General features: G+C 52.7%; 1 protein-coding gene across 1 annotated transcript in view; it reads left to right on the plus strand.

Annotated features, from left to right (window-relative positions):
* Window positions 1-26999, plus strand: part of NUP188 (nucleoporin 188) — a 292457-nt gene that overhangs the window by 38063 nt on the left and 227395 nt on the right. The window contains exon 8 of the mRNA XM_075324769.1: window positions 6549-6671. Within this exon, the coding sequence (XP_075180884.1) occupies window positions 6549-6671 (123 nt within the window). The remainder of the gene's footprint in view (window positions 1-6548; window positions 6672-26999) is intronic.

Raw genomic sequence — 26999 nt, forward strand, 5'->3', positions numbered from 1 at the left:
TGGTGCTCTGTACAAGGAGTGTCCCCCTGGCCATTGGCATTGCCTACTTTTCTTTCCTTCCTGCAATCTGGGTTGGAAAAGGGCTTGTCGCTCGGCTCCCTTAAGTCTCGGCGCTATTGGTGTTTTTTCAGAAGCGTCTAGCACGACGTCCGCAGGTACGCACGTTCCTGCAGGGGGTTTGTCATATTGTCCCCCCGTACGAGCGGCCGTTAGATCCATGGGATCTGAACAGGGTACTAGTTGCTCTCCAGAAGCCGCCTTTCGAGTCTCTGACGTATGTTTCACTCTCTCGACTATCACAGAAAGTGGCCTTTCTGGTAGCGATCACGTCTCTTCGGAGAGTGTCTGAGCTAGCAGCGCTGTCATCCAAGGCTCCCTTCCTGGTGGTCCACCAGGACAAGGTAGTGCTGCGCCCCATTCAGGAGTTTCTCCATAAGGTAGTATCCTCGTTTCATATTAATCAGGATATCTCCTTACCTTCCTTTTGTCCTCATCCGGTTCACCGGTATGAAAAGGATTTACATTTGTTAGATCTGATGAGAGCACTCAGAATCTACATTTCCCGCACGGCGCCCCTGCGCCGCTCTGATGCACTCTTTGTCCTTGTCGCTGGCCAACGCAAGGGGTCGCAGGCTTCTAAAGCCACCCTGGCTCGATGGATCAAAGAACCAATTCTGGAAGCCTACCGTTCTGCGGGGCTTCCGGTTCCTTCAGGGCTGAAGGCCCAGTCAACCAGAGCCGTGGGTGCGTCCTGGGCATTACGACACCAGGCTTCGGCTCAACGAGTGTACCAGGCAGCTACCTGGTCGAGTTTGCACACTTTCACCAAACATTATCAGGTGCATACCTATGCTTCGGCGGACGCCAGCCTAGGTAGAAGAGTCCTGCAGGCGGCAGTGGCCTCCTCATAGAGGAGGGCTGTCTTGCAGCTCTAACATGAGGTATTTTGTTACCCACCCAGGGACAGCTTTTGGACGTCCCAATCGTCTGGGTCTCCCAATGGAGCGACGAAGAAGGGAATTTTGTTACTTACCGTAAATTCCTTTTCTTCTAGCTCCTATTGGGAGACCCAGCACCCGCCCTGTTGTCCTTCGGGATTTTTGGTTGGTTTTTCGGGTCCACATGTTGTTCATGTTGAATGGTTTTCAGTTCTCCGATGTTTCTTCGGAGTGAATTTGTTTAAACCAGTTATTGGCTTTCCTCCTTCTTGCTTTTGCACTAAAACTGGTGAGCCAGTGATCCCACTGGGGGTGTATAGCCAGAAGGGGAGGGGCCTTACACTTTTTAGTGTAATGCTTTGTGTGGCCTCCGGAGGCAGTAGCTATACACCCAATCGTCTGGGTCTCCCAATAGGAGCTAGAAGAAAAGGAATTTACGGTAAGTAACAAAATTCCCTTCTCTCCAATCTCCAGGCTTGCGGCTAGAGCTATAGTTGCAGTGGAGATGGGACTTCACTTAAAGATGCCAGACAGATGGACTCTGGTTGAAATCTGTCTATGAGGCTATCGGCGTGTCGGTTGCTCCGGCATTTACAGCCGTATGGGCACCCTAAGCTTTTCAGCTGTACTTACACGAGCTGGAGAAGGACGCCGGCAGCCATTCCTGCAGTCCGAGCTGAGAGATCGGACTCTGGGCAACCAGGCACAGGACTAGGGCGACCACACACCCGCTTATAGGCGGGCGGTAAGCGGCAACCGCAGTTGTCCATTTGTATTTTTATGCTTACACTGCATAGGTCGCTATTTTTGGCTATATGCCCTCTTAGATGGCGACACATCAGCAGCAGGAAAGCAGGGGTGCTAAGGCACAGGCTTTCTATGCTGCTTCTATTGCATGTACTGAAGTGTTCATGTGTATTTATGCTTGTATGCTATACACTGCACTGTACGGTCGCTAGTCTGGGCTATTTTCGCCTAGAATGACTAGACTACAGCAGCAGAAAAGCAGGGGTGCTGAGGCACAGGTTTTTTCTATGCTGCTTGTATTGCAGGGGTTGCAGTGTTCATTTGTACCTATGCTTGTATGCTATACATTGCACTGTATGGTCGATATTCTGGGCTATATTCCCCTAGATGGCTAGTCTACAGCAGCAGAAAAGCAGGGGTGCCAAGGCACAGGCTTTCTATGCTGCTTGTATTGCATGTGCTGCAGTGTTCATTGTACTTTATGCTTGTATGCTATACATTGCATTGTACGGTCGCCATTCTTGGCTCTATGTCCTAGATGGCTAGTCGGCAGCAGCATATAAGCAACACAGGCTTTCGATGCTGTTTTTACTGCATGTGATACTGTTCCACGGCACTGAACCCCATTGTGTGCAATGCTCCCCTGGAGCACTTAGTCAGCCGGGGTCTATACTAGACGTGGCCAAAGGAACCACCTGTCAACCCTGTCCAAGGACAGGGATGGAGTTGCAATGGGATAGAGACTTGCAGTCCGGACAGGCCATGGGCAATCTGGATCATTGCTCCCTGGCCACCCTCATTGGGAATAAAATCGGTGCTCCGGGGGGGGTCCCAGGAGGCTCTCTGTATGATGAGGCACACGTAGCTCATCAGGACTTTGATCCTGACAACGCTCTCAATCCGGATACACCGGATGGTGACGCCATAAGGAATGATCCTATAGCGTCCATCAATGGAATGTTGGATCTTTCTCCCTCAGCTCCCCCAGCGGAGGAGTCAGCTTCAGGTAGCAGTCTTGCACTCACAGGGACACTCTGTGATCCCTTACTTGGACGATCTACTTGTCAAGGCACCCTCTCAAGAGGCATGCCAACTCAGCCTGAATGTTGCGCTGGAGACTCTCCAGACGTTCGGGTGGATCATCGACTTCTCAAAGTCAAACCTGTCACCGACCCAATCACTAACGTATCTTGGCATGGAGTTTCATACCCTCTCAGCGCTAGTGAAGCTTCCGCTGGACAAGCAGCGGTCACTACAGACTGGGGTGCAGACTCTCCGTCAAGGTCAGTCGCACTCCTTAAGACGCCTCATGCACTTCCTCGGGAAGATGGTGGCGGCAATGGAGGCGGTTCCGTTTGCGCAGTTTCATCTGCGTCCTCTTATTGGGACATTCTCCGCCAATGGGACGGGAAGTCAACATCCCTGAACAGGAAAGTATCCTGTTCGCAGAAGGACTCTCTGCAATGGTGGCTTCTTCCCACCTCATTATCACAGGGAAGATCCTTCCTACCACCGTCTTGGACGGTAGTCACGACAGACGCGAGTCTGTCAGGGTGGGGAGCAGTTTTTCTCCACCACAGGGCTCAGGGTACGTGGACTCAGCAGGAGTCCACCCTTCAGATCCATGTTCTGGAAATCAGAGCAGTGTATCTTGCCCTACTAGCCTGCCAGCAGTGGCTGGAAGGAAAGCAGATCCGAATTCAGTCGGACAACTCCACAGCGGTGGCATACATCAATCACCAAGGAGGGACACGCAGTCGGCAAGCCTTCCAGGAAGTCCGGCGGATTCTGACGTGGGTGGAAGCCACGGCCTCCACCGTATCCGCAGTTCACATCCCCGGCGTAGAAAACTGGGAAGCAGACTTCCTCAGCCGCCAGGGCATGGACGCAGGGGAATGGTCCCTTCACCCGGACGTGTTTCAGGAAATCTGTAGCCGCTGGGGAAGGCCGGACGTCGACCTAATGGCGTCCAGGCACAACAACAAGGTCCCAACCTTCATAGCACGGTCTCGCGATCACAGAACTCTGGCGGCAGACGCCTTAGTGCAAGATTGGTCGCAGTTCCGGCTCCCTTATGTGTTTCCACCTCTGGCACTCTTGCCCAGAGTGCTACGCAAGATCAGATCCGACTGCAGCCGCGTCATACTCGTCGCCCCAGACTGGCCAAGGAGGGCGTGGTATCCGGATCTGTGGCATCTCACGGTCGGCCAACCGTCGGCACTACCAGACCGACCAGACTTACTGTCCCAAGGGCCGTTTTTCCATCGGAATTCTGCGGCCCTGAACCTGACTGTGTGGCCATTCAGTCCTGGATCCTAGGGTCTTCAGGATTATCCCAAGGGGTCGTTGCCACCATGAGACAGGCTAGGAAGCCCACGTCCGCTAAGATCTACCACAGAACGTGGAGGATATTCTTATCCTGGGGCTCTGCTCAGGGAGTGTCTCCCTGGCCTTTTGCATTGCCTACCTTTCTTTCTTTCCTGCAATCTGGGTTAGAAAAAGGTTTGTCGCTCGGCTCCCTTAAAGGGCAAGTCTCGGCGCTATCCGTCTTTTTTCAAAAGCGTCTACCATGACTTCCTAAGGTGCGCACGTTCCTGCAGGGGGTTTGTCATATTGTCCCCCCGTACAAGCGGCCGTTAGATCCATGGGATCTGAACAGGGTACTAGTTGCCCTCCAGAAGCCGCCCTTCGAGCCTCTGAGGGAGGTTTCACTTTCTAGACTATCACAGAAAGTGGCTTTTCTGGTAGCGATCACATCTCTTCGGAGAGTGTCTGAGCTAGCAGCGCTGTCATCCAAGGCTCCTTTCCTGGTCTTCCACCAGGACAAGGTAGTGCTGCGCCCCATTCAGGAGTTTCTCCCGAAGGTGGTATCCTCTTTTCATCTTAATCAGGATATCTCTTTGCCTTCTTTTTGTCCTCATGCAGTTCATCGGTATGAGAAGAATTTACATTTGTTAGATCTGGTGAGAGCACTCAGAATCTACATTTCCCGCACGGCGCCCCTGCGCCGCTCCGATGCACTCTTTGTCCTTGTCGCTGGTAAGCGCAAAGGGTCGCAGGCTTCCAAAGCCACCCTGGCTCGATGGATCAAAGAACCAATTCTTGAAGCCTACCGTTCTGCTGGGCTTCCGGTTCCATCAGGGCTGAAGGCCCATTCTACCAGAGCCGTGGGTGCGTCCTGGGCATTGCGACACCAGGCTACGGCTCAACAGGTGTGCCAGGCAGCTACCTGGTCGAGTCTGCACACTTTCACCAAACATTATCAGGTGCATACCTATGCTTCGGCGGACGCCAGCCTAGGTAGAAGAGTCCTGCAGGCGGCAGTTGCCTCCCCGTAGGGGAGGGCTGTCTTCGCAGCTCTAACATAAGGTATTTCTTTACCCACCCAGGGACAGCTTTTGGACGTCCCAATCGTCTGGGTCTCCCAATGGAGCGCCGAAGAAGAAGGGAATTTTGTTACTTACCGTAAATTCCTTTTCTTCTAGCTCCTATTGGGAGACCCAGCACCCGCCCTGTTGTCCTTCGGGATTTTTGGGTTTTTTCGGGTACACATGTTGTTCATGTTGAACGGTTTTTCAGTTCTCCGATGTTACTCGGAGTGAATTTGTTTAACCAAGTTATTGGCTTTCCTCCTTCTTGCTTTTGCACTAAAACTGGTGAGCCAGTGATCCCACTGGGGGTGTATAGCCAGAAGGGGAGGGGCCTTACACTTTTTAGTGTAATGCTTTGTGTGGCCTCCGGAGGCAGTAGCTATACACCCAATCGTCTGGGTCTCCCAATAGGAGCTAGAAGAAAAGGAATTTACGGTAAGTAACAAAATTCCCTTCTTTGTCATCATCCAGTTCACCAATGTGAAAAGGATTTGCACTGGTTAGATCTGGTGAGAGCACTCAGGCTCTACATTTCTCGTACGGCGCCCCTGCGCCGCTCGGATGCACTCTTTGTCCTTGTCGCTGGCCAGCGTAAAGGGTCACAGGCTTCCAAATCAACCCTGGCCCGGTGGATCAAGGAACCAATTCTCGAAGCTTACCGGGCTGCCGGTTCCCTCAGGGCTCTAGGCCCATTCTACCAGAGCCGGGGGCGCGTCCTGGGCTTTGAGGCACCAGGCTACGGGTCAGCAGGTGTGTCAGGCGGCTACCTGGTCGAGCCTGCACACTTTCACGAAACACTATCAGGTGCATACCTATGCTTCGGCGGATGCCAGCCTAGGTAGACGAGTCCTTCAGGCGGCGGTTGCCCACCTGTAGGAAGAGGCCGTTTTACGGCTCTCTTACGAGGTATTATTTTACCCACCCAGGGATTGCTTTTGGACATCCCAATTGTCTGGGTCTCCCAATAGAGCGACAAAGAAGAAGGGAATTTTGTTTACTTACCGTAAATTCCTTTTCTTCTAGCTCTAATTGGGAGACCCAGCACCCGCCCCTGTTTTTTTGTGTACACATGTTGTTCATGTTGTTTGGTTTCAGTTCTCCGATATTCCTTCGGATTGAATCTACTTTACACCAGTTTATAATCTTTTCCTCCTTCTTGCTTTTGCACCAAAACTGAGGAGCCCGTGGGAGCACGGGGGGTGTATAGGCAGAAGGGGAGGGGCTTAACACTTTTAAGTGTAATACTTTTTGCGGCCTCCGGAGGCATAGCCTATACACCCCAATTGTCTGGGTCTCCCAATTAGAGCTAGAAGAAAAGGAATTTACGGTAAGTAAACAAAATTCCCTTCTTTGTTCTCCCAGGATATAAGTTGCCATGTCTTCCAGCGCCTTACCGATGCCAACTCATGTCTATCTGAGCAGGCATCCAGCTGACCATCCTATTCCGCTCATGCAGATCTTCACCGGTGTATATTCTCTCCTGTCACTTTAGAAAGAATTTAACGACTGTATGGATATGCTGCAACAGGAGGAATTGATGGGGAAATACCGCAAGCATTTCGAAGATCTTTGCAAAGAAGAAGCCCCCACATGGGAAACCCATGGGAACCTCATGGTAAGTCAGCGGCTTTACTTGTAAATGGATTAAAGTGGTTGTCCAGTCTAAATCCACACAGAGTGACTGCAGACAACCCCTTTAACACACATTATGCACCACATCATTGACGATGGTGGGAGGAGACGGGCTCTGTGTACCAGAGATGAACGTGCCCTGGTCAGACGTGCATATCAAGCCAAGAACAAAAGCAAAAGACCTTGTGAAGATGCTGGCGGAAGCTGGTTAAGATTGTCATTATCCAAAGTGAAATGATTACTGTATCAACATGGGCTAAAAGGCCACAGTACCAAGAAGAAGCCATTACTCCAAAACCAACATAAAAAAGCCAGATTAATGTTTACAAATGCGCACAGGAAGATAAACTCTCCCCTCCTTCTTGTCTCCCCTCCTTCTTGTCTCCCCTCCTTCTTCTTCTTGTCTCCCCTCCTTCTTCTTCTTGTCTCCCCTCCTTCTTCTTGTCTCCCCTCCTTCTTCTTCTTGTCTCCCCTCCTTCTTCTTCTTGTCTCCCCTCCTTCTTCTTCTTGTCTTCCCCTCCTTCTTGTCTTCCCCTCCTTCTTCTTGTCTTCCCCTCCTTCTTCTTGTCTTCCCCTCCTTCTTCTTGTCTTCCCCTCCTTCTTCTTGTCTTCCCCTCCTTCTTCTTGTCTTCCCCTCCTTCTTCTTGTCTTCCCCTCCTTCTTCTTGTCTTCCCTGCTTCTTCTTGTCTCCCCTGCTTCTTCTTGTCTCCCCTCCTTCTTCTTGTCTCCCCTCCTTCTTCTTCTTGTCTCCCCTCCTTCTTCTTCTTGTCTCCCCTCCTTCTTCTTCTTGTCTCCCCTCCTTCTTCTTCTTCTTGTCTCCCCTCCTTCTTCTTCTTCTTGTCTCCCCTCCTTCTTCTTCTTCTTCTTGTCTCCCCTCCTTCTTCTTCTTCTTCTTGTCTCCCCTCCTTCTTCTTCTTCTTCTTGTCTCCCCTCCTTCTTCTTCTTCTTGTCTCCCCTCCTTCTTCTTCTTGTCTCCCCTCCTTCTTCTTCTTGTCTCCCCTCCTTCTTCTTCTTCTTGTCTCCCCTCCTTCTTCTTCTTCTTGTCTCCCCTCCTTCTTCTTCTTCTTGTCTCCCCTCCTTCTTCTTCTTCTTGTCTCCCCTCCTTCTTCTTCTTGTCTCCCCTCCTTCTTCTTCTTGTCTCCCCTCCTTCTTCTTCTTGTCTCCCCTCCTTCTTCTTCTTGTCTCCCCTCCTTCTTCTTCTTGTCTTCCCCTCCTTCTTCTTGTCTTCCCCTCCTTCTTCTTGTCTTCCCCTCCTTCTTCTTGTCTTCCCCTCCTTCTTCTTGTCTTCCCCTCCTTCTTCTTGTCTTCCCCTCCTTCTTCTTGTCTTCCCCTCCTTCTTCTTGTCTCCCCTCCTTCTTCTTGTCTCCCCTCCTTCTTCTTGTCTCCCCTCCTTCTTCTTGTCTCCCCTCCTTCTTCTTGTCTCCCCTCCTTCTTCTTGTCTCCCCTCCTTCTTCTTGTCTCCCCTCCTTCTTCTTGTCTCCCCCCCCCCTCCTTGTCCCCCCCCCTCCTTGTCTCCCCCCTCCCCCTCCTTGTCTCCCCCCTCCCCCTCCTTGTCTCCCCCCCTCCTTGTCTTCCCCTCCTTGTCTCCCCCCCCTCCTTGTCTTCCCCTCCTTCTTCTTGTCTTGCCCTCCTTCTTCTTGTCTTCCCCTCCTTCTTCTTGTCTTCCCCTCCTTCTTCTTGTCTTCCCCTCCTTCTTCTTGTCTTCCCCTCCTTCTTCTTGTCTTCCCCTCCTTCTTCTTGTCTTCCCCTCCTTCTTCTTGTCTTCCCCTCCTTCTTCTTGTCTTCCCCTCCTTCTTCTTGTCTTCCCCTCCTTCTTCTTCTTCTTGTCTTCCCCTCCTTCTTCTTGTCTTCCCCTCCTTCTTCTTGTCTTCCCCTCCTTCTTCTTCTTCTTGTCTTCCCCTCCTTCTTCTTCTTCTTGTTTTCCCCTCCTTCTTCTTCTTGTCTCCCCTCCTTCTTCTTCTTGTCTCCCCTCCTTCTTCTTCTTGTCTCCCCTCCTTCTTCTTCTTGTCTCCCCTCCTTCTTCTTCTTGTCTCCCCTCCTTCTTCTTCTTGTCTCCCCTCCTTCTTGTCTCCCCTCCTTCTTCTTCTTGTCTCCCCTCCTTCTTCTTCTTGTCTCCCCTCCTTCTTCTTCTTCTTGTCTCCCCTCCTTCTTCTTCTTCTTGTCTCCCCTCCTTCTTCTTCTTCTTGTCTCCCCTCCTTCTTCTTCTTCTTGTCTCCCCTCCTTCTTCTTCTTCTTGTCTCCCCTCCTTCTTCTTCTTCTTGTCTCCCCTCCTTCTTCTTCTTCTTGTCTCCCCTCCTTCTTCTTCTTGTCTCCCCTCCTTCTTCTTCTTGTCTCCCCTCCTTCTTCTTCTTGTCTCCCCTCCTTCTTCTTGTCGTCTCCCCTCCTTCTTCTTGTCGTCTCCCCTCCTTCTTCTTGTCGTCTCCCCTCCTTCTTCTTGTCTCCCCTCTTCTTCTTGTCTCCCCTCCTTCTTCTTGTCTCCCCTCCTTCTTCTTGTCTCCCCTCCTTCTTCTTGTCTCCCCTCCTTCTTCTTGTCTCCCCTCCTTCTTCTTGTCTCCCCTCCTTCTTCTTGTCTCCCCTCCTTCTTCTTGTCTCCCCTCCTTCTTCTTGTCTCCCCTCCTTCTTCTTGTCTCCCCCTCCTTCTTCTTGTCTCCCCTCCTTCTTCTTGTCTCCCCTCCTTCTTCTTGTCTTCCCCTCCTTCTTCTTGTCTTCCCCTCCTTCTTCTTGTCTTCCCCTCCTTCTTCTTGTCTTCCCCTCCTTCTTCTTGTCTTCCCCTCCTTCTTCTTGTCTTCCCCTCCTTCTTCTTGTCCTCCCCTCCTTCTTCTTGTCTTCCCCTCCTTCTTCTTGTCTCCCCCCCCCCCTCCTTGTCTTCCCCTCCTTCTTCTTGTCTTCCCCTCCTTCTTCTTGTCTTCCCCTCCTTCTTCTTGTCTTCCCCTCCTTCTTCTTGTCTTCCCCTCCTTCTTCTTGTCTTCCCCTCCTTCTTCTTGTCTTCCCCTCCTTCTTCTTGTCTTCCCCTCCTTCTTCTTGTCTTCCCCTCCTTCTTCTTGTCTTCCCCTCCTTCTTCTTGTCTCCCTCCCCCCTCCCCCTCCTTGTCTCCCCCCCTCCTTGTCTTCCCCCTCCTTCTTCTTGTCTTCCCCTCCTTCTTCTTGTCTTCCCCTCCTTCTTCTTGTCTTCCCCTCCTTCTTCTTGTCTTCCCCTCCTTCTTCTTGTCTTCCCCTCCTTCTTCTTGTCTTCCCCTCCTTCTTCTTGTCTTCCCCTCCTTCTTCTTGTCTTCCCCTCCTTCTTCTTGTCTTCCCCTCCTTCTTCTTGTCTTCCCCTCCTTCTTCTTGTCTTCCCCTCCTTCTTCTTGTCTTCCCCTCCTTCTTCTTGTCTTCCCCTCCTTCTTCTTGTCTTCCCCCTCCTTCTTCTTGTCTTCCCCTCCTTCTTCTTGTCTTCCCCTCCTTCTTCTTGTCTTCCCCTCCTTCTTCTTGTCTTCCCCTCCTTCTTCTTGTCTTCCCCTCCTTCTTCTTGTCTTCCCCTCCTTCTTCTTGTCTTCCCCTCCTTCTTCTTGTCTTCCCCTCCTTCTTCTTGTCTTCCCCTCCTTCTTCTTGTCTTCCCCTCCTTCTTCTTGTCTTCCCCTCCTTCTTCTTGTCTTCCCCTCCTTCTTCTTGTCTTCCCCTCCTTCTTCTTGTCTTCCCCTCCTTCTTCTTGTCTTCCCCTCCTTCTTCTTGTCTTCCCCTCCTTCTTCTTGTCTTCCCCTCCTTCTTCTTGTCTCCCCCCTCCCCCTCCTTGTCTCCCCCCCTCCTTGTCTTCCCCTCCTTCTTCTTGTCTTCCCCTCCTTCTTCTTGTCTTCCCCTCCTTCTTCTTGTCTTCCCCTCCTTCTTCTTGTCTCCCCTCCTTCTTCTTGTCTCCCCTCCTTCTTCTTGTCTCCCCTCCTTCTTCTTGTCTCCCCTCCTTCTTCTGGTCTCCCCTCCTTCTTCTTGTCTCCCCTCCTTCTTCTGTCTCCCCTCCTTCTTCTTGTCTCCCCTCCTTCTTCTCTGTCTCCCCACCTTCTTCTTGTCTCCCCTCCTTCTTCTTGTCTACCCTCCTTCTTCTTGTCTCCCCTCCTTCTTCTTGTCTCTCCCCCCCCCCTCCTTGTCTCTCCCCCCCCCTCCTTGTCTCCCCCCCCTCCTTGTCTCCCCCCCCCTCCTTGTCTCCCCCCCTCCTTGTCTCTCTTTCCCCCTCACACTGTTGACAAACAAACATCTGCGCTTCAGAGGGATTCCTTCGACCGTAACTAGCGTCGCATTGAAGGAGTTCCTAGCGGACTTTTTCACAGCTCTAGTGCCATCAGCCGAACTACGGGACCTGATTGACAGGGCGCACCGGATCCCTAAACCAAAGTCTGTCCCCAGCTCCGCACCACAGGACGTGATCGCCAGGCTGCACTTCTACCACCTCACAGAAGCAGTAACCAAAGCGGCAGCAGCCAAACAAGAGCTTCCAGAGAGATTCCGGAGCATCCTGGTGTTCACTGACCTGTCTGCGGATACCCTGAACAGGAGGCGAGAGTTCTCATCCGCAACCAAGATCCTGAGGGACAACAACATCATCTACAAATGGGGATATCCGGTCAAGACAAAAAATGGAGTCACACACGTCCTTGTGTCCCCTGGAGAGGTCATGACCCTGCTCCAGGACTGGTCCCTGACATCTGTGGATGACGACACCAGCTCCCCACTAAAGAAAAGACCCCCGACGCTTAACAAAGAATGGACATAACTATCACACAAGTAACCATGTGCTTCCTTCTCTGTCTATGCAGAACACTTTGCTGCCACCCTTTGTTTTGTTGGCAGGTTGGAGGGACTCGAGAATAACGTTTCTTTTTTCTATTCTCTCCCCCCTTTTAATACTGGATAGGGACGAATATCCAGTTGGTTCACGTAGAACCGGACTCTGAATCGTACAAGTTGTACCTGTCGTAGTTACTGTTCGTAACTTTAACCCCTTTGTTTCCCTTATTGTTACCCTGTATTTGGTGACATATTGGTTTTGTACTATTTTAACTGATGGTATTTCAGATTTCTAGTATTAATGTAAAAGGTCTGAACAGTCCCTTTTTAAAAGATCACTAGTATGGAAAGAGGCCCAGGCGCTTAAAGCGGACATATTATGTGTTCAAGAAACTCACCTAAACTGCGAGGACGCCCATAGATTACAACACAAAAATTACCCCCACATTTATATCTCGCACGCAGTGAAAAAGAGAGGCGTAGCCATTGCAACAAAGGACACCATAGCGTTTCAGCTTATAGATAGCGTTCTAGACGATGAGGGCACATATGTGATATTGATGTGCAATATTAACAATAAGGTGTATACAATCACATCTATAGACTCACCCAACTCAGGACAAATCACTTTTATTAGAGACCTCATGACTAAACTAGACAAAATAAAACAAGGATCCCTTCTAATCTGTGGAGATTTCAATATCGTCCCTATCCCTAATATAGACAAATCCTAGTGTTCAAAGAAAACCACCCAATCCCATGCGCTGTCCTAGTGTCTCCTGTCAGAAGAATTGTACGACACGTGGAGGGTTCTTCACGCCTCTGAACGGGATTCTACATTTCTGACGCCTCATTGGGGGACACAGGACCATGGGTGTTATGCTGCCTATCCATAGGAGGACACTAAGTAGATTCAAAAGACATTAGCTCCTCCTCTGCAGTATACACCCCCCTGGCCGGGCACGGCTACTTCAGTTTTAGCTTAGTGTCTGTAGGAGGCACATCTCTTCAATGTTTTTTATTTTTAGAGGGCGACGGTTTCCCTTAGGGACCGATCTCCCAACACCATCAACAGGCGGGAACACGGAGTGTCGCCTCCACGTACCCCCTCCTGCGACGCTGGATCCTGGGCTGCATCTAACTGGACGACGGTTCTCACAGGCACCGATTTTTCCAGAGCACAGGGCAGATGAAAACTTCCTCAGTCCCTCTTGCAGGGTCTGAGTTGATACACACTCTGCACCGGTGTGACCAGGCACAGCAGGCTGACTCTGCCATCTCCAGTAGCCTGGACTGAGGCAGTGCCAAGGTGAGATCCTCCCTGACTGGTTGCTGGCTATGCAATATCCCTGATTACAGGGACCCCTGCAGAAACAATCCACCAGTGGCGGGGGAGGGCTCCCAGGGCTCAGAGTTCACCTGCAGCTGCACTGAACTCACAATCTTTATTCCCATGGTCACCATAGCTGTGTGCTGGCTGGGGGGAGGGGGAGGTCCCCTTCTCGCCGTTTTTTTTTCTTATTTTCAACTGACTCCCTTCTCGGGAGCTCTTTTTAGCACTAAGCCCCACCCCTTGGAGCCGTGATAAGCCCGCCCCCTCGGGCCCGCGATAAGCCCCGCCCCCCCTCAGGAAAGCGTGCGACGATCCCAGTGTGTTCCTCAGAGTGGGATTCTGCCTTGCTGCAGCAACAAGGAACACAGGGTCATCGGCTGACTTGGGTGAGATACACCTCTTTTCTTTTTCGCTCCTAATTGGGAGACCCAGACAATTGGGTGTATAGCTACTGCCTCCGGAGGCCGCACAAAGTACTACACTTAAAAGTGTAAGGCCCCTCCCCTTCTGGCTATACACCCCCCCGTGGGAGCACGGGTCCCCCAGTTTTTTGCTTTGTGCGAAGGAGGTCAGACACGCACGCATAGCTCCACTATTTAGTCAGCAGCAGCTGCTGACTATGTCGGATGGAAGAAAAGAGGGCCCATACAGGGCCCCCAGCATGCTCCCTTCTCACCCCACTTTCTGTCGGTGGTGCTTGTTAAGGTTGAGGTACCCATTGCGGGGTACGGAGGCTGGAGCCCACAGGCTGATTCCTTCCCCATCCCCATTAGGGCTCTGGGCGAAGTGGGATTTTACCGGTCTCCAGGCACTGAGACCGTGCTCCATCCGCAGCCCCTGGAGAAGCCGCTGGATATGGAGCTGAGTATCGTCAGGGACATGGCCCTGCTCCGTCAAGGTACTCTGTGTCCCCGTGCATACGCGCGCACACCGCAGCATTGCTGGGTGTGTTAGTGCGCCGGGGACAACAGCGCTGCTGCGCTTGTGCCATTTCCTCACTTCAGCTTAGCTGAGTGGGTAGACTCAGGGAGAACGGTCGCGCCGGCCGCTGGGACTGCGACGCGGCTGGGACTTGTGGTGCGCCGGGGACTTCCGCGCTGGCCGTGCATATATCACGGCCGCGCTTATTACTACAGTCCCCGGCTTTTGCGGCCTAGTTCGTTCGTTCCCGCCTCCGCACCTGCCAGTCAGGAGGAGGGCGGGACGCTGTACAGAGCATCAGCGCTGAGGGCTGGAGTCTTTTTTACATACTCCAGCCCTCACACCAGGCACAGTAGGACGCAGTTTCCCGCACTTTGTTTGTGGCACGCCCACGGTCCCGCCCCTCTTCACAGAACGCCGGCAGCCATTCCTGCCTGCACGCTGAGCTGCAGAGGGGAGACGGGGAGACCCAGACACGGGATTCTACGGCCTCATACCCGCTGTTCAGCGGACGGTAAGCAGCCCTCAAGGGCTCACCCCCACTTGTGCCGTTTGTATACTGAGTATTTTGTGTTTGCAAATACTTTGTACTGTACGGTCGCTGGTGATTCTCGGCTATATACCCTCCTAGATTACAAGGAGGCAACAGCATGTCGTCCGCAAAACGCAAGGGTGCCAAGGCACAGACATTATATGCTGCCTGTACCGCATGTGGGGCTGCTCTACCGGCAGGTTCCACTGACCCCCATTGTGTGCAGTGCTCTGCCCCTGTGCAACTTGCACAGCCGGGGCCTCTGCTGGACGTGACCCATAGTGTACCACCTGTGAATGCTGTCCAGGTGACAGGAACGGAGTTTGCAGCTTTTGCTGTCAGATTGTCTATGACCATGTCAAAGATTCTTGAAACATTGCAGTCTAGACCAGTAACTCAGACCATGGACACTGTGGCATCATTGCTCCCTGGTCCCCCTCAGCTGGAACACTTCCAAGCTCCGGGGGCGTCACATGCACCCCAGGGTGACGATTCTGACTCAGACAACAGTCCCAGACAACCTAAGCGGGCTCGTTATGAGGGGCCCTCAACTTCGTCTCACTGGTCAGGATCCCAGCGGGACGAATCTATGGGTGATGAGGCGGATGTAACTGATCAAGATTCTGATCCTGGGACCGCTCTCAATCTGGATACACCGGATGGTGACGCCATAGTGAATGATCTTATAGCGTCCATCAATAGGATGTTAGATATTTCCCCGCCAGCTCCTCCTGCGGAGGAGGCAGCTTCACAGCAGGAGAAATTCCATTTCAGATATCCCAAGCGTAAATTAAGCACTTTTCTGGACCACTCTGACTTTAGAGATGCAATCCAGAAACACCACGCTTATCCTGAGAAGCGGTTTTCTAAACGGCTTAAAGATACACGCTATCCTTTTCCCCCTGACGTGGTCAAGGGTTGGACCCAGTGTCCCAAGGTGGACCCTCCAATCTCCAGGCTTGCAGCTAGATCTTTAGTTGCAGTAGAAGATGGAGCGGCACTTAAAGATGCCACTGACAGGCAGATGGAGCTCTGGCTGAAATCCATCTATGAAGCTATTGGAGCGTCGTTGGCGCCAGCTTTTGCAGCCGTATGGGCACTCCAAGCCATTTCAGCTGGGCTTATACAAGTCGACTCGGTCACACGTACATCTGCCCCGCAGGTGGCACCATTGACCTCTCAAATGTCTGCATTCGCGTCTTACGCGATTAATGCTGTCCTGGACTCTACGAGCCGTACGGCGGTGGCGTCAGCCAACTCCGTGGTTTTGCGCAGAGCCCTGTGGTTGAGAGAATGGAAGGCAGATTCTGCTTCCAAGAAGTGCTTAACCAGTTTGCCTTTTTCTCGTGACCGATTGTTTGGGGAGCGTTTGGATGAAATCATTAAACACTCCAAGGGTAAGGACTCATCCTTACCTCAACACAGACAAAACAAGCCCCAACAAAGGAGGGGTCAGTCTGGTTTTCGGTCCTTTCGAGGCTCAGGCAGGTCCCAATTCTCCTCGTCCAAAAGGACTCAAAAGGATCAGAGAGGCTCAGATTCTTGGCGGACTCAGTCACGCCCAAAAAAGACAGCAGGAAGAACCGTTACCAAGACTGCTTCCTCATGACTTTCAGCCTCCTCTCTCCGCATCCTCGGTCGGTGGCAGGCTCTCCCGCTTTGGCGACATTTGGCTGTCACAGGTCAAAGACCGTTGGGTGAGGGACATTCTGTCTCACGGGTACAGGATAGAGTTCAGCTCTCGTCCTCCAACTCGTTTCTTCAGAACTTCCCCACCGCCCGACCGAGCCGATGCTCTGCTGCAGGCGGTGGCCGCTCTAAAGGCGGAAGGAGTGGTGACTTCCGTTCCTCTTCAGGAACAAGGTCACGGTTTTTACTGCAATCTGTTTGTGGTGCCAAAGAAGGACGGGTCCTTTCGGCCCGTCCTGGATCTAGAGTTGCTCAACAAACACGTAAAAACCAGGAGGTTCCGGATGGAATCTCTACGCTCCGTCATAGCCTCAATGTCTCAAGGAGATTTCTTAGCATCAATAGACATCAAAGATGCTTATCTTCACGTGCCGATTGCGCCAGAGCATCAGCGTTTTCTACGCTTCGTTATAGAAAGCGAACACCTGCAGTTCGTAACGTTACCTTTCGGGCTGGCAACAGCCCCTCGGGTCTTCACCAAGGTCATGGCAGCAGTAGTAGCTGTCCTGCACTCGCAGGGTCACTCCGTGATCCCGTATTTGGACGATCTACTTATAAAGGCACCCTCTCAAGAGGCATGCCAACACAGTCTGGACGTGGCACTGAAGACTCTCCAGAGTTTCGGGTGGATTATCAACTTTTCAAAGTCAAATCTAACCCCGACCCAATCACTAACATATCTTGGCATGGAGTTTCATACTCTCTGAGCGATAGTGAAGCTTCCACTGGACAAGCAGTGCTCTCTGCAGACAGGGGTGCAATCTCTCCTGCAGAACCAGTCCCACTCCTTGAGGCGCCTCATGCATTTCCTAGGGAAGATGGTGGCAGCATTGGAAGCAGTCCCTTTCGCGCAGTTTCATCTGCGCCCTCTACAATGGGACATTCTCCGCCAATGGGACGGGAAGTCGACGTCCCTCGACAGGGATGTCTCCCTCTCTCAGGCAGCCAAGGACTCTCTCCGATGGTGGCTTCTTCCCACCTCATTGTCAAAAGGAAAGTCGTTCCTACCCCCATCCTGGGCGGTGGTCACGACAGATGCGAGCCTATCAGGGTGGGGAGCAGTGTTTCTTCACCACAGGGCTCAGGGTACGTGGACTCAGAGAGAGTCCACCCTTCAGATCAATGTTCTGGAAATCAGAGCAGTCTATCTTGCTCTGCGAGCCTTCCAACAGTGGCTGGAGGGCAAGCAGATCCGGATTCAGTCGGACAATTCCACAGCGGTGGCGTACATCAACCACCAAGGGGGAACACGCAGTCGGCAAGCCTTTCAAGAAGTCCGGCGGATTCTGACGTGGGTGGAAAACACAGCATCCACCATATCCGCAGTTCACATCCCAGGCGTGGAAAACTGGGAAGCAGACTTTCTCAGTCGCCAGGGCATGGACGCAGGGGAATGGTCCCTTCACCCGGACGTGTTTCAGGAGATCTGTCGCCGCTGGGGGATGCCGGACGTCGACCTGATGGCGTCACGGCACAACAACAAGGTCCCGGTTTTCATGGCACGGTCTCACGATCACCGAGCTCTGGCGGCAGACGCCTTAGTTCAGGATTGGTCGCAGTTCCGACTACCTTATGTGTTCCCACCTCTGGCATTGTTGCCCAGAGTGCTCCGCAAAATCAGGTCCGACTGCCGTTGCGCCATTCTCGTCGCTCCAGACTGGCCAAGGAGGTCGTGGTACCCGGATCTGTGGCATCTCACGGTAGGACAACCGTGGGCGCTACCAGGCCGTCCAGACTTGCTGTCTCAAGGGCCGTTTTTCCATCTGAATTCTGCGGCCCTGAACCTGACTGTGTGGCCATTGAGTCCTGGATCCTAGGGACCTCAGGTTTATCTCATGATGTTGTTGCCACCATGAGACAGGCTAGGAAACCATCCTCCGCCAAGATCTACCACAGAACGTGGAAGATATTCTTATCTTGGTGCTCTGCTCAGGGAGTTTCTCCCTGGCCATTTGCATTGCCTATTTTTCTTTCCTTCCTGCAGTCTGGGTTGGAAAAAGGTTTGTCGCTTAGCTCCCTTAAAAGACAAGTCTCTGTGCTATCCGTATTCTTTCAGAAGCGCCTGGCGCGACTTCCTAAGGTACGCACGTTCCTGCAAGGGGTTTGTCATATCGTTCCCCCTTACAAGCGGCCATTGGAACCCTGGGATCTGAACAAGGTTCTAATTGCTCTCCAGAAGCCACCTTTCGAGCCTATGAAGGAGATTTCCTTTTCTCGGCTTTCACAGAAAGTGGCTTTTCTGGTGGCGGTCACGTCTCTTCGGAGAGTGTCAGAGCTGGCGGCGTTATCTTGCAAATCTCCCTTCCTGGTGTTTCACCAAGACAAGGTAGTACTGCGTCCAATTCCAGAGTTTCTTCCCAAGGTGGTATCTTCCTTTCATCTCAATCAGGATATCACTTTACCATCTTTGTGTCCGCATCCAGTTCACCAATTTGAAAAGGGTTTGCATCTGTTGGACCTGGTGAGAGCACTCAGGATCTACATTTCCCGCACGGCGCCTCTGCGCCGTTCGGATGCACTCTTTATCCTGGTCGCTGGTCAGCATAAAGGGTCGCAAGCTTCCAAATCCACCCTTGCGCGGTGGATCAAGGAACCATTTCTTCACGCCTACCGTTCTGCTGGGCTTCCGACTCCTTCTGGACTGAAGGCCCATTCTACCAGAGCCGTGGGTGCGTCCTGGGCATTACGGCATCAGGCTACGGCTCAGCAGGTGTGCCAGGCGGCTACCTGGTCGAGTCTGCACACTTTTACCAAGCATTATCAGGTGCATACCTACGCTTCGGCGGATGCCAGCCTAGGTAGACAAGTCCTGCAGGCGGCGGTGGCCCACCTGTAAGAAAGGGCTGCCTGACAGCCCGATCACGAGGTATTCTTTTACCCACCCAGGGACTGCTTTTGGACGTCCCAATTGTCTGGGTCTCCCAATTAGGAGCGAAAAAGAAGAAGGGAATTTTGTTTACTTACCGTAAATTCCTTTTCTTCTAGCTCCAATTGGGAGACCCAGCACCCGCCCTGTTTTTTCTTAAGGTATTTGTTTTTTCGGGTGCACATGTTGTTCATGTTGATAAGTTACGTTCTCCGATATTGTTTATCGGATTGAATTTGTTTTTGAAACAGTTATTGGCTTTCCTCCTTCTTGCTTTTGCACTAAAACTGAGGGACCCGTGCTCCCACGGGGGGCTGTATAGCCAGAAGGGGAGGGGCCTTACACTTTTAAGTGTAGTACTTTGTGCGGCCTCCGGAGGCAGTAGCTATACACCCAATTGTCTGGGTCTCCCAATTGGAGCTAGAAGAAAAGGAATTTACGGTAAGTAAACAAAATTCCCTTCGCTTCCCGTACTCTGCTTCACTTGTAGCTCTGCAGATCATTGCTCCCTCTCTTTGCATACTCCCTGCACAGGAACATGCTTAATTCAAAGGGTACTAAGAATTCTAAGGCTCACATAGTCTATTATTCAGCCTGCACTACCTGCCACGCTGAGCTACCACGAAAACACCTCTTCTTTCTGTGAGTCCTGTAGCCCCCCAAGAACCCCCCCCGCCACCACCGCTGCAACCGCTACCAGCCCAGAGCCTAGGGCTCCCAGCCCACCGGAATGTGCACAGTTTCTGTCCCAATCCATGGAAAAACTTTCCCAGAACCTGGTGCTGGCTACGCAATGTTGTCCTACACACCCTTCTGGGCCCCTGGACGGAACGCAGCCTGATGACACCTCTATAGAGGGTCCTTCTGAGGAAATCCGGGCCCATGCTTCACCGGTTGCAGGGATCAGAAAAAGGGCACACGGCCAGGTGTCTCCGGTAGGTGTCGAAGGTACACAGATCAGGTTCTCCCACACGTTCCACGGCTTCTGAGGAGCCGGAGGAGGGGGAATGCTGTTTGTACCAGGATGATTCCTCCCCCCCCCCCTCCTGACTCCTTCAGCGCCCCGGAAGACACACTCATTGTCGGGGGTCGACTGCGTTTCTTCGGCGCTCCATTGGGAGACCCAGACGATTGGGTGTATAGCACTGCCTCCGGAGGCCACACAAAGCAATTACACCAAAAAGTGTAAGGCCCCTCCCCTTCTGGCTATACACCCCCAGTGGGATCACTGGCTCACCAGTTTTCTGCTTTGTGCGAAGGAGGTCAGACATCCACGCATAGCTCCACTGTTTAGTCAGCAGTAGCTGCTGACTATATCGGATGGAAGAAAAGAGGGCCCATACTAGGGCCCCCAGCATGCTCCCTTCTCACCCCACTTGTGGTTTGTAAGGTTGAGGTACCCATTGCGGGTACAGAGGCTGGAGCCCACATGCTGCTTTCCTTCCCCATCCCCCTGAGGGGCTCTGAGGAAGTGGGATCTTACCGGCCTCCAAGCCCTGAGGCCGGGCTCCGTCCACAGACCCATTGAACCTGCTGGATAAGGAGCCGGGGTACCGTTCAGGGACAAGGCCCTGCAACTTTCAGGTACTCTGTGTCCCCGTACAGACAGGCACGCACACGCCAGACTTGCTGGGTGTGTTAGTGCGCCGGGGACAGTAGCGCTCCACGCTGGGCTTGGATCACAGCAGCTTAGCTGTGTGGATTCATGTGCTGGGAACTACCGCGCCGGCCACTCTCGGAGCGGCGGCGCGGCTGGGACTTGTAGTGCGCCGGGGACTTAGCGCCGACCGCGCTTTTACGGCGGCGGCGCTTATAAATTTAGTCCCCGGCTTTTGCGGCCTAGCTCCGCTTCGTTCCCGCCCCCTCCCTGTCAATCAGGGAATGGGACAGACGCTGTGCAATCGTCAGCGCCGAGGGCTGGAGCCTTATTTACATGCTCCAGCCCTCTCACTAGGCACAGTGGGACGCAGGTTTCCCGCTTTTGGTCTGAGCACGCCCAGGGCCCGCCCCCCCCTCCACAGGACGCCGGCAGCCATTCCTGCATGCAGTCTGGCTGGAGGACGGACACAGGCTCTGGGAGACCCAGACTAGGGATTTCTGGCGACCACACACCCGCTTTTAGCGGGCGGTAAGCAGCACATTAGTGCTGGCCCCACTAGTGCCACAGTGTGTATTGGTGTACTTTTTCCTGTACCAGATATATATATATATATACTGCACTGTACGGTCGCTTCTTGGCTGTATACCCCTATATTGCTCTGAGGAGACAGCAACATGTCATCCACAAAACGCAAGGGTGCCAAGGCACGGGCTGTATACTCTGCTTGTACAGCATGTGGGGCTAATCTACCAGCAGGCTCCAACGACCCTCATTGTGTGCAATGTTCAGTCCCAGTGGCACTTCGTCAGCCAGAGCATATGGTGGTGGTAGCCCAGGCAGAGGCGCCTGTGAACCCTGCCCCGGTGACGGGGACAGAATTTGCAGTCTTTGCTGATAAAATGTCTGTGACTATGACAAAAATCCTGGAGACCTTGCAGTCCAGGCCAGCCATGGACTCTGCTGTGGCTATGTTCCCAGGTCCCCCTCAGTTGGAACTAATCCGTACTTCGAGGGGGTCCCAGGCATCACAGGCTGAGGGCTCTGATTCTGATGACAGTCCCAGGCCGCCTAAGAGAGCTCGCTGGGAGAGACCCTCCACGTCGTCACGCGGGTCAGGGTCTCAGCGAGAAGGGTCTCTATATGATGAGACAGAGGTGGGTGATCAGGAGTCTGGTCCTGACACCGCACTCAATTTGGATACGCCAGATGGTGACACCATGGTAAACGACCTTATAGCGGCCATCAATAGGCTGCTGGATATTTCTCCACCAGCCCCTTCAGCTGAGGAGGCAGCTGCCCAGCAGGAGAAATTCCATTTCCTGTATCCCAAGCGTAAATTGAGTACTTTTCTGGACCACTCTGACTTCAGAGAATCAATCCAGAAACACCATGCTTATCCAGACAAGCGTTTTTCCAAACGTATGAAGGATACACGTTATCCCTTTCCCCCTGACGTGGTCAAGCGCTGGACCCAGTGTCCAAAAGTGGACCCTCCAATATCCAGGCTTGCAGCTAGATCCATAGTTGCAGTGGAGGATGGGGCTTCACTTAAAGATGCCAATGACAGACAGATGGACCTTTGGTTGAAATCTGTCTATGAAGCTATTGGCGCGTCGTTTGCTCCAGCATTCGCGGCCGTGTGGGCGCTCCAAGCTATTTCAGCTGGTCTGGCACAGGTGGACTCCTTCTTAAGTCCAGCAGTGCCGCAAGTGGCGTCCTTAACTACGCAAATGACTGCGTTTGCGACCTACGCTATCAATGCGGTACTAGAATCTACGAGCCGTACCTCAATGGCATCCGCCAACTCTGTAGTTTTGCGCAGAGCCTTGTGGTTAAAAGAATGGAAAGCAGATTCTGCTTCTAAAAAATGTTTAACCAGCTTGCCACTATCTGGAGACAGACTGTTTGGTGAGCAATTGGCGGAAATCATTAAACAGTCCAAAGGTAAGGACTCTTCCTTACCCCAGCCCAGATCAACCAAACCTCAACAGAGGAAGTGGCAGTCAAAGTTTCGGTCCTTTCGAGGCTCGGGCAAGTCCCAATTCTCCTCGTCCAAAGGGACTCAGAAAGAGCAAAGGAGCTCTGATTCCTGGCGGTCTCACTCACGCCCCAAGAAAGCAGCCGGAGGTACTGCTTCCAAGGCGGCTGCCTCATGACTTTCGGCCGCCTCCCTCCGCATCCTCGGTCGGTGGCAGGCTCTCCCGCTTTTGCGACATTTGGCTGCCACAGGTCAAAGACCAGTGGGTAACAGACATTTTGTCTCACGGGTACAGGATAGAGTTCAGTTCTCGTCCTCCGCCTCGGTTCTTCAGAACTTCCCCACATCCCGACAGAGCAGATGCCCTTCTGCAGGCGGTGCATTCTCTAAGAGCAGAAGGAGTGGTGGTCCCTGTTCCTCTTCGGGAACAAGGACAAGGTTTTTACTCCAATCTCTTTGTGGTGCCAAAAAAGGACGGCTCATTCCGTCCTGTTCTGGACCTAAAACTGCTCAACAAGCATGTGAACGCCAGGCGGTTCCGGATGGAATCCCTCCGCTCAGTCATTGCCTCAATGTCTCAAGGAGATTTCCTAGCATCAATAGACATCAAAGATGCTTATCTCCACGTGCCGATTGCTACAGAGCACCAACGCTTTCTACGTTTCGTGATAGGAGACGACCATCTTCAGTTCGTAGCTCTGCCATTTGGTCTGGCGACAGCCCCACGGGTGTTCACCAAGGTCATGGCGGCAGTGGTAGCAGTCTTGCACTCTCAGGGACATTCTGTGATCCCTTACTTGGACGATCTACTTGTCAAGGCACCCTCTCAGGAGGCATGCCAACTCAGCCTGAACGTTGCACTGGAGACTCTCCAGACGTTCGGGTGGATCATCAACTTCTCAAAGTCAAATCTGTTACCGACCCAATCACTGACGTATCTTGGCATGGAGTTTCATACTCTCTCAGCGATAGTGAAGCTTCCGCTGGACAAGCAGCGGTCACTACAGACGGGGGTGCAGGCTCTCCTTCAAAGTCAGTCGCACTCCTTAAGACGCCTCATGCACTTCCTCGGGAAGATGGTGGCGGCAATGGAGGCGGTTCCGTTTGCGCAGTTTCATCTGCGCCCACTTCAATGGGACATTCTCCGCCAATGGGACGGGAAGTCAACATCCCTGGACAGGAAAGTCTCCCTTTCCCAGACGGCCAAGGACTCTCTGCAATGGTGGCTTCTTCCCACCTCATTATCACAGGGAAGATCATTCTTGCCCCCATCCTGGGCAGTGGTCACGACAGACGCGAGTCTGTCAGGGTGGGGAGCAGTTTTTCTCCATCACAGGGCTCAGGGTACGTGGACCCAGCAGGAGTCCACCCTTCAGATCAATGTTCTGGAAATCAGAGCAGTGTATCTTGCCCTACTAGCCTTCCAGCAGTGGCTGGAAGGAAGGCAGATCCGAATTCAGTCGGACAACTCCACAGCGGTGGCATACATCAACCACCAAGGGGGGACACGCAGTCGGCAAGCCTTCCAGGAAGTCCGGCGGATTCTGATGTGGGTGGAAGCCACGGCCTCCACCATATCCGCAGTTCACATCCCCGGCGTAGAAAACTGGGAAGCAGACTTCCTCAGTCGCCAGGGCATGGACGCAGGGGAATGGTCCCTTCACCCGGACGTGTTTCAGGAAATCTGTCGCCGCTGGGGAAGGCCGGACGTCGACTTAATGGCGTCCCGGCACAACAACAAGGTCCCAACCTTCATGGCACGGTCTCGCGATCACAGAGCTCTGGCGGCAGACGCCTTAGTGCAAGATTGGTCGCAGTTCCGGCTCCCTTATGTGTTTCCACCTCTGGCACTCTTGCCCAGGGTGCTACGCAAGATCAGATCAGACTGCAGCCGCGTCATACTCGTCGCCCCAGACTGGCCACGGAGGGCGTGGTATCCGGATCTGTGGCATCTCACGGTCGGCCAACCGTGGGCACTACCAGACCGACCAGACTTGCTGTCCCAAGGGCCGTTTTTCCATCGGAATTCTGCGGCCCTGAACCTGACTGTGTGGCCATTGAGTCCTGGATCCTAGCGTCTTCAGGATTATCCCAAGGGGTCGTTGCCACCATGAGACAGGCTAGGAAGCCCACGTCCGCTAAGATCTACCACAGAACGTGGAGGATATTCTTATCCTGGTGCTCTGCTCAGGGAGTGTCTCCCTGGCCATTTGCATTGCCTACTTTTCTTTCTTTCCTGCAATCTGGGTTAGAAAAAGGTTTGTCGCTCGGCTCCCTTAAAGGGCAAGTCTCGGCGCTATCCGTCTTTTTTCAGAAGCGTCTAGCACGACTTTCTAAGGTACGCACGTTCCTGCAGGGGGTTTGTCATATCGTACCCCCGTACAAGCGGCCGTTAGATCCATGGGATCTGAACAGGGTACTGGTTGCCCTCCAGAAGCCGCCCTTCGAGCCTCTGAGGGAGGTTTCACTTTCTAGACTATCACAGAAAGTGGCTTTTTTGGTAGCGATCACATCTCTTCGGAGAGTGGCTGAGCTAGCAGCGCTGTCATCCAAGGCTCCCTTCCTGGTCTTCCACCAGGACAAGGTAGTGCTGCGACCCATTCAGGAGTTTCTCCCGAAGGTGGTATCCTCGTTTCATCTTAATCAGGATATCTCTTTGCCTTCTTTTTGTCCTCATGCAGTTCATCGCTGTCACGAACCACCGGGGGGGGGTCACTCATAAATCCCCCGCGCTGGCTACCAGTACGTCACAATCGGGGGGTAACAAGTGGGGGTCACCCCTCCTTTATACCTCCCGACCGACAGACAGAGCACGTGACGCGCTCTCTAGCGCCCCTCTTATAGTCAGGCCAATTATGGAATTGCCCGACAATAAGCAAGGAGGCCGCTATACTACTTATGCCGATTATTGAAGGGTCCCCGGTGAGAGTAGGGTATATATTCCCCCGACCTCCGCGGGCGGAATATAAAAAACCTCCCCGAATCTCACTGGCCTCCCCACAATAATCCTTGGCACAACTCGCTGCCACCAACCGCTTCACGGTAACTATTAGCCGAACACACAGACGTGGGATTCAAGATCGAGATAACAGAACAGCCCAAGATTAATTATATAATTTAATCAGCCTAAAGCACACTAGAAACTACAATATATACAATAGGGAATCTACAGAATATACATATGTCAGAGTACAGTTACAAGCAAAGCATGGGTTACAAACAGGCATACACAGTTCCAGCAGTTACCTTGTGCGTCTGGCCACAGGGGGGCGCCATAGACCAGGTTTCCAGGAACTCCCTCACAGGTCTTTCCCAACCAGGCCCCCGAGCAGAAGAACACTGGAAAATGGCCGAAGTAGGGTTATCAACCTGGGCAAATCCAGGTCCCCTCCTACCTTAGTGACCTCAGAGGGAGCACTGCTCCACCCCTGGCTGGAGTTATGGACAAAATCCACAACATGGAATATGGCCATAACTTGGCCTGGGAGCGTCGTAGGCGGACGCCGACGCTCTCATTGTGACAGCTATGAATTTAGCTACAGAACGAGAGGACTCATGACTTGTCTACTAGTTCCCCATTGGCTGATATCACGCCTGGGGTATTTCCCCAGGTCCTGCTCCCATAAAAAGGGTGTGCCAGCATCGTCCGCATGCGGAGACACCATTTTTATGGTTGCCATATTTATCGGAAATATGGCTTGCGAGATATGAACCATTTTTTACTGGAGTCGTCCTGTCTGGATACTTCCAAGCTTGCTAACTAGATAGCAGCCCCTACTACAGGGTCACGGCAGGGAGTCATCCTGTGTCCATTGTTCCCACATCACCTAATCTCCATATCACAGGAGATGGCCATGGGATGTGTTGCTGGGATGTGACACCTTCACAGATGCTGGACATCTGAGAACAAGAAGGGAGGGGGCACTGCCATGGAGTGATGAGAGCGATTATGACTGGAAGTCATAATTCATCTTCATATCCCAGGGTTTGCCTCACAATCGCTATGAGAAGGATTTACATTTGTTAGATCTGGTGAGAGCACTCAGAATCTACATTTCCCGCACGGCGCCCCTGCGCCGTTCGGATGCACTCTTTGTCCTTGTCGCTGGTAAGCGCAAAGGGTCGCAGGCTTCCAAGGCCACCCTGGCTCGATGGATCAAAGAACCAATTCTTGAAGCCTACCGTTCTGCTGGGCTTCCGGTTCCATCAGGGCTGAAGGCCCATTCTACCAGAGCCGTGGGTGCGTCCTGGGCACTACGACACCAGGCTACGGCTCAACAGGTGTGCCAGGCAGCTACCTGGTCGAGTCTGCACACTTTCACCAAACATTATCAGGTGCATACCTATGCTTCGGCGGACGCCAGCCTAGGTAGAAGAGTCCTGCAGGCGGCAGTTGCCTCCCCGTAGGGGAGGGCTGTCTTGCAACTCTAACATGAGGTATTTCTTTACCCACCCAGGGACAGCTTTTGGACGTCCCAATCGTCTGGGTCTCCCAATGGAGCGCCGAAGAAGAAGGGAATTTTGTTACTTACCGTAAATTCCTTTTCTTCTAGCTCCTATTGGGAGACCCAGCACCCGCCCTGTTGTCCTTCGGGATTTTTGGTTGTTTTTCGGGTACACATGTTGTTCATGTTGAATGGT

The sequence above is a fragment of the Anomaloglossus baeobatrachus genome, chromosome 9 (assembly GCF_048569485.1).
Source record: "Anomaloglossus baeobatrachus isolate aAnoBae1 chromosome 9, aAnoBae1.hap1, whole genome shotgun sequence".
Lineage (NCBI taxonomy): Eukaryota > Metazoa > Chordata > Amphibia > Anura > Aromobatidae > Anomaloglossus > Anomaloglossus baeobatrachus.